At 31.1% G+C, this 8006-nt stretch overlaps 1 protein-coding gene across 2 annotated transcripts in view; it reads right to left on the bottom strand.

The window, feature by feature from the left end:
* Nucleotides 1–1926: 1926 nt before the first annotated feature.
* The window catches only part of Calcrl (calcitonin receptor like receptor), a 117215-nt gene continuing 111135 nt past the window's right edge, over nt 1927–8006 (bottom strand). For both annotated transcript variants that reach the window (XM_071619003.1, XM_027943978.2), the window contains one exon: nt 1927–4852. In XM_071619003.1, the coding sequence (XP_071475104.1) occupies nt 4640–4852 (213 nt within the window). In that variant the 3' untranslated portion in view covers nt 1927–4639. The remainder of the gene's footprint in view (nt 4853–8006) is intronic.

Raw genomic sequence — 8006 nt, 5'->3', positions numbered from 1 at the left:
GAAAATATACAAATGGCCAATAAACACATCAAAAGATGCTCCAAAAATTTAACCATAGAGGAAGATAAAAATTAAAACTACAGGACACCACTTCACATATATTAAACAGATAGGTAATAAAAAGTTTTGGGAAGCATGCCAAATAATCAAAGTCCTGCTGTGATCCACACTGCTGGTGGGGATATAAAATTGTCCAGCTGTATGAGAAAACAGTCTGGCAGTTACTCCTAGATATATGCTTAAGAGCAATAAAAATTCATGTCCAAAGTAAAATTTTAACATAAATATTTATAACAGCATTATTGCTAATAACCAAAAATTGGAAACAACACAAATCAACAAACAAATGGATAAATAAAATATGGCATAGCCATAAGTGAAATAATATTCAGACATAAAATAAAATAATAATTCAGACATAAAAATAAGATATAGTTGCAAAAACATATATGGATGCTGGAAAAAGTCTGTCAAAAGAAGTCTGTCAAAAAGATAATATATGATATGGTTTCATTAGTATGAATTTCTAGAGTAGGGAAATCTATTGAGGCAGAAAATAGATTAATGGTGCATAGGACTGATTTAGGAGCAGGGAAGGGGGAACAGATGAGGAGTAGATTAAAAAATATATATTTTTCTCAAGTTCATAAAAATCCAATGAAATTTTGGTGGTGGCAACATGTATCTGTGAATATACTAAAATTTACTAATACACTAATAACTATGTAGATGAGTTATGTGGTTAGTGACCTGTATCTCAATGAAGCTGTTAAAAAATGCAGTAAAGTTTTAGATTTATGAAACAAACTTAGAATGTCTATGTTATCATTAACACTCCCACTTAGCCATGTAAATAAGCAAGTCAACTCCTATCAAATTAGCAGTAGTTTGAATCAAGAATATTGTTTGTTTGAAACTATTATAAATACAAAAAAGGAAAAATTATAAGAAAAAATTCAAAAATCTTTGAAATGGATATATATGTATTTAATCTCCCCACCTTCAAGTGCACGCGCATGCGCGCACACACGCACACACACACACACTCACACACACAAATTAAATTCAGAGCTATTAGATGACCCACAATTTATTATTTATTTACTTATATATGAGTTATTACAGTGTTTTTTCTAATGCTTACTGGTGTGCCCTCCTGAGTTATACCTACCTTTGATTATTTTGAGCTATTTTACCAATATGTTAATTGCATAAAACTGATAAAAATGTATATTACTCTTGATCACAGAAATAGAAATTATTCAGTAAAAAGCAACTAATAGAGCAGTTTTGCATTTATTTATAAATTCACTGCAGCATTTTAAAAATTCTCAAATATATATGATAATTTCAATTGTCCTTCAAAAGATTGTAACTTGTTACTGGTTTCATCATTTATTAGTGAGTTAAACAAAAGTCCTCATACATTTTTTCCATTTGTGAAAATTATGACTATGCCTTCTTATTTTAAAAAAATCTTTTAATAATTATTTTTCTTCTTTTCTAGTGTTAAATACAAAACCACATAGTGGAATATAGTGGAGAAAGGAGACAATTTCCAACACATTTTCCTATTTTGGGCATCTTTCCCCTTCCTATGGGCATAAGAAAGAATTTGTATAAATTATAGTTCATTTGTATTTTCTTAACTTGAGAATAAATTCATAACTTTTTCTGAATTGGTTTATTAAATTCACTTACTAGTGAATTTATTGAAGACCTTAAGGAGTGTAAAAGAGATATATCTATTGATTTTAAGAAGTATTCCATTGGTCACTCTAAAATTTATTTTTAGAAATTGAATTATTTAGCACTCCATTATATATGAGTGAAAGTCAACTTTAACCGGTAACTTTAATATTTTCATAAAGTCAAGACAGAGACATTTTAAGTAGGTATAACATGAGTTGTTTTATTTGATCATAATACCTTGAATATTTTTACAGATAATGTTTCTATTAGCAGATTAAAACCAAGAGAAAATTAAAATAAATTCACATTAAAATTTATGATCAATACATATAGCACTACAACCAGAAATTCCATGTTCATTAGGTTACATTTGAACAAACAATAAATTTCAGAATGGATGTTTTGTAATGAATTCACTAGAAAACAACTTTTGAAAAAAATGACAAAATAGAATTTTTAGAAAATTAAAATATGACTTTCACAATTGCAGGAAAATGTCAGATCTGTGTTTTAAAAGCAAGAAATTCACAAATTAGTTTTTAGATACCAAAGAAGTTTTCTTCTTAAAAATATCAGAATCATTTTTCTTTACAAGTAAGATACAAAGATCTTAATTACCAGTTCATCTTTAGAGAAATCTATTGTTTAAAAATATTAATCTTAAAATATTTGAGTATAAAACTAATACTGATTAATCACAGATTGGTACATCTGAGCACTGTATATCAGATGAACCTTGGCAATAAAAGAAATCTCAATCTCATCCGCACTAAATAAGATCAAAGCACAATAAAAATACTTCAAAATTACAATATCATTTTAACATGCTCTCTGACAATTCAACATTTCTACTGCCATGTATGATTGAAACTGACAGATTGTCTAGAAGAATGCTGAAATACATGGACACTGTCTGCAAAAGACATGAATCTGTGTCTTTGACAATAAATAGCTAAAATTGAATTTATTAAGTGGAAATTTTGTATAATTTAGGCAGTTGAAAGTTCAGAACAGCCTGTGTTCCTTTTTATAATAGCTTGCTATGAAATTTGTAAATTTGAAACTAACTTAATGATACCTTTACATGCATAGATAAATTATAAATGCATTTACCAGACCATTTAATATGTAAATTCTTACTAATTTAGAGAATTTTCCTTGACAATTTCAAATGACTTCAGAACTCAACATTATTGATGGCTTAAGAAACAACTTATGATGAATAGATCATTATTTCAATCCATCTAAAGCTGACAAACTTAAAAAACACACCACATAAAAACTTGTCCTAAAATTGATGTTCACTAATTGAAGTCATTGTTGTTCTTTGGAGATTCCAGTGAAAATAACATTAGAAAAACTGAATCCAATTTAAATGTCAGTTTAATTCATTAGCAAGTTTTCCTACCATCTTAATTTAATTATTGAAAAAATGTCTGACAATTGTTCCCTAATAAAACATTGTGATATGTATCTTCCTCTAGTTTCTTCTCTTTAATAATCTGGGACATTTCCAAACCCATATTTAATCATATAGTATAAGTCAGTAAAATAGTATTTTAATGTGGTAAAACCCATACAGAGAGTAAATTGGCATTTATTATAGTAGTTGTTGAAAATTTCTAGATTATAATGTGAATTCATCATCCAAATGGAAGGAAAATATGTCAAGCACACCCACTAGGGTATGAATTACAAAAACTCATATATCAATAAGATAATGGCCTTTCATTTTTAAAATAAATATTTTATATTTACCATAGATGTTTCTGTTTTATTTTTTGCTCTCAAACTTCTGATGCTGGCATCTGGTTGTCCTTAAAATATTTACCAAATATAGAATACCAGACTCTATTTTATTATAAAGTCAGCCCAGACACAGTATCAGATATTAACATGTATACATTGTTGCATTATGTATCTACTTTTAAAAAAAATTACCTAGGTAGTGGGTATTTGAGACTATAAAATAAAATACTGGAGTATTTACAAGCTCATTTTTCACAACAATCCTTTTTTTTTTTTTTTTTTACAAACTTCCAAGATAATAAGAAATCCTTCATTGATTTCCTTCATCTAAAATGATTGCTAATTTGTCTACACAGTAGAAATGGAAGGGGCAAAGATTTCTATTTACAGATTCAGGGAAACTGATTCCCTCCCACTCCTATAGCAAAGCAGGAAGTAGCTGCTAATTGTTTTATAGCATTAACCAGGATGTCTCCCTAATGATACAGAAGTAGGATCACATATCATGCAGCCTGTTCACTAAGTCTCAAAAAAGCACATGCCATAGGATATAATCGTGATGTATCAGCAAATGAATAGCTCATAGAAACTCTGTTACTGTTCTTAGGGAGAAGAGGGTAAGCCAACAGGGATAATTAACTCTGTCTGGTCCATTTGAAAAGGTATTACAAAAAAGGGTTAGAATGCTTTCTGGGTAAGCAAAAATCAACTGCACCTGTGACACTGGGATTAAGATTTTAAACAGCCAACATGTAAAAACTAACTTTCTCTTCAAAGTGTGGAAAACTTAGCTAGGTCTCCTTAGGTGATGAGAGTAATGTTATACCCAATGTGTATGTGAACCTTTGGTCTTACTCATCTGTCAGTTCTTGCAGTGATGTGCTGCAGCTGACCCACATCAGCTCATGAGAGTCGACCGTGCTTATCATTTTTCCCAATACCACATTCAGTGATGTCAAGTTGGTAGTTTGAAATCTGCCAAAGTCAGAGTATTTACTGGCAAACTTTATAAATCAGGGCCTTCTTCCCCACATAGAGCTAGTTGTCAAAAATTTATCAACACAATTCTCCTTTAAGTTGAAGGCTGTCTTTATAGCATTAGAGAAATTCATTTAATATTGAAGTCTTCTGCTGTAAAATCACAGGTCCAAATCCTTGAGTTAAGATTGGCATGAAGCAGGCAATGATGCCTCTATTTTCATATAACTATATCACTTAATTTTTCTGGTTTCAAGACAACATTTTCAATATCATGGATGCTTTTTCCATTTAAGTGTTCACTAGGACATTCATGACTATCACTGATTGTGGACACTGTGTAGGATGCACTACGGAGAGCATCTGAGTGGGAAAAGCTGTTTCCAAATTGGATTTTGTATTGATTCCAGTTTCTTCTCAGAATTGCTTGAACCTATCAATCAAAAAGAAACAAGAGAAATCCATTAATTGAAGTGAAGATATTATATTTAAAACATAGCAAAATAAGTTGTAGAAAAGTTGTTCTTGAAAAAACATTGATGTTACTGAATAATATTGCTTCATTTTCTTATTTAATTAAAAATTAAGTAAATTGTGTTGACATTAAGAAACATTGTTATTACATTTTAATACTTCTCTAATATTTTTATTTCATGCCTTGTCTTTGAATTATTAATAATTGTTACATATTTATTGCCATCAAATAAAACATAAGATATAATAAATATAAAAAATAGCAATCTTTTATTTAATGATTACCATATGCCAGAAATTGGGCTACAATCTGAAAATGAAAGAGCAGGGTATTCATTTCACATGGAGCTTACTTCCTAGAAGAATGAAAAGTATTGAACAGATAGTTGTAAATGGGATGAATACTTTGAAAAAGGTTTAGGAATTTTACTTCTGCACTTCTGTGTATTTGGAACCTCCTTTCCATGAGTGAATTTTTAATTTAGTGACATTTATTTTCTGATTTGAGCTAGAGATTGAGTCTAGATGAGTCACATACAGTGATTTTGTGTTTTAGTTTACATTAAGACCCTAAAAGTGTATGTGTGTGTGTGTGTGTGTGTGTGTGTGTGTGTGTGTGTGTATTTGGTACTGGGATTGAACCTAGGGGCACTCTAATACTGAACTACATCCACAGTTCTTTTTTATTTATTATTTTGAGACAGATTCTCAGTAAGTTGCTAAGGCTGGCCTTGATCTTGCTATTCTCCTGCTTTAGCCTTCTGAGTCTCTGGGATTATAAGTGTCCATCACCAAGTGTGGCTGGTATTCCTCATATTAAGTCAGTGGGTCCAAATAAGAATATTGAAATACACCTTGAACTTGATAAACTGGACATTCCAGGACTGATATGTGTGTAGATTGGCTTGGGGTATCCTGCTTCAAGGTTAGTAGCCCAATCCTTCTGTCCCTATGTACTTTTACCTTAAGTGTGCATTGTTTGGTCTTCTCCAAACTCTCTACAGGTCTTTAAGCCTGTGATTATTTCCTCAAAGGAACTCTGAGCATATTAAAATAATTTTCCAGTAATTCATATACTGTTAACATACTTATTCAGTAACTGTTTCAATTTTCTTTATACCCTCCTTATATATAGTTCCTCAACTTTCTATTGACTATATTCTTATATGCAGATCATTATTAAATCTTTATAAATGTATTTCATTGTATTTCCTTCTCAAAATTACATTCTGTAACAAATAGGGATTGCCAGTATATCTTCAAAGTCCTGTTAAAGTCTCCTGTATTCTGTCACTTAAAATGAACACATTTTGTTTCTTTATGTTTTGGAATGTAGAAAATAAAAAGGAAGCATCAAATTCAGAGTGAACGATTTCTATAGTTAGAATTCAAAATGAGTTATTAAAATTTCCATTTAACTTCTGTGATTTAGAAATTATAAGTCAAATGCTGTAACTTGGGTTTCAAAGTTATGTTATTACAAAGTTCAGTAACGAAGACTTTCAAGCTCATTTCTTTCTATATGATAAACAAAACTGAGGAAATAATTTATTTTCAGGTAAATGTGCTTTGAAAATACAAGCATTTTTAGACAATAAATGCTTTTGTCTTGCAAAAAACAATGATACTTTGCTCTTGGTTTAGTCATTCTAAATCCTCCAAAGAAAAATTTGAATCAAGAAATTTTAAAAATAATATCTATATATTTAATATCTTCAAGAATATAATCAAATGACAAATGGAATAGTTTATGAATGAACTGTGGGCTTCTCTGAGCCATGTGTAAGCAGAGGTATGCCCCTTGGAGAACTCTCAGTGTCATCTCACCGATCTCAGACCACTTAGACTTGCCTTAACAACTCCTGCTCAAAAAGAATTCTGAGATACTGCAGAATGTATTGGTTCAGACAGCCCTAGGTTCATATAAAACTCCCTGGAGGTGGAAAGAGGTACCAGAGTGCCCAAATATCCTCGAGTGGCTAGTTGCCTGGAGGAGGCAGGAATTATTTAATTCTTCAATTAATGCACAAGTGATAAGTCTCCATTCAGGCCAATTGGTCCCCATACCCTTTTTCTTCTTATTTACCTCAAAAATCTTTTTCTCACAATAAATTTCTTTGATGTGCTTCCCTATAAATAAAGCCCAAGGAACCCCACTTATTGTTAGGGAACAGACTGAGAGCCTATTCCATCCACTGGGTCCCTGCCATGAAACTATTTTTCTATATCTTTTGTCTTTTAATTCTTATTAATTATTTCAGACTTTTAATTTCTCAGCCAGTTCACATCTCCATTCAGTTTACTGATCCCTTGGTGTGCAGGATGCAGCAATAGTTTTAGATTATGAATTTTAGATAAATAAACAGATTTGAAACAAAAAAAAATAATAATTTTGACTCTCTAAATACTTCTGATGATGTTTTAGTCAAATTTTTTCTCTGCTCTAACCAAAAGGCCTGAGAAGATCAATGTATATGAGGAAAAGTTCATGGTTTGAGAGATCTCAGTCCATTGCTTTGGATGCAAGGTAAGGCAGCATATCATGGCAGAAGGGTGTGGTATATGAAATCAGCTTAGGACATGGTATCAGGAAGCAGAGAGAGAGCATACTGGGCTCACCAAGGACAAAATATATATCCCAGAGCCACACCCAATGGTTTCCACCCAATAAATTCATCCAACTGGATTAATGCACTGATTAGATTAAGACTCTCATAACCCATCAGTCAACTTCTGAAAGTTCTAGAATTGTTTAACATATGAGCTTTTGGGGGACGCTTCATATCTAACCCATAACAGATAGCAGATAAAATTATTTTTATTATGATTCTTTTTATATGTAATAAATTCCTCCTCACTTTACTGCTATTGTTGGACTGACTGAATACAGAAATATAGCTTCAGGTGGAAAGAAAGTAGAGCACACTTTTGCAGAAAAGATTCTACATAAATTTGAGAAGCTGATCACAAGAAACATATTAGCTGCAAGCCCCCAAAAGCAAAGCTTAAATTCAATTCTAAAAGACAATATAGTTTTTGAAATATTTTCATGTTTTGCCTTGAAATATATTTGATAAAGGCCATCCTTCTATTTCTTCTTTGCAACTAAATTA

This window comes from Marmota flaviventris, chromosome 11 (genome assembly GCF_047511675.1).
Source record: "Marmota flaviventris isolate mMarFla1 chromosome 11, mMarFla1.hap1, whole genome shotgun sequence".
NCBI classification, from domain to species: domain Eukaryota; kingdom Metazoa; phylum Chordata; class Mammalia; order Rodentia; family Sciuridae; genus Marmota; species Marmota flaviventris.
Note: the sequence above shows the minus strand (reverse complement) of the source record. Positions and strands in the feature narration are given on the sequence as shown.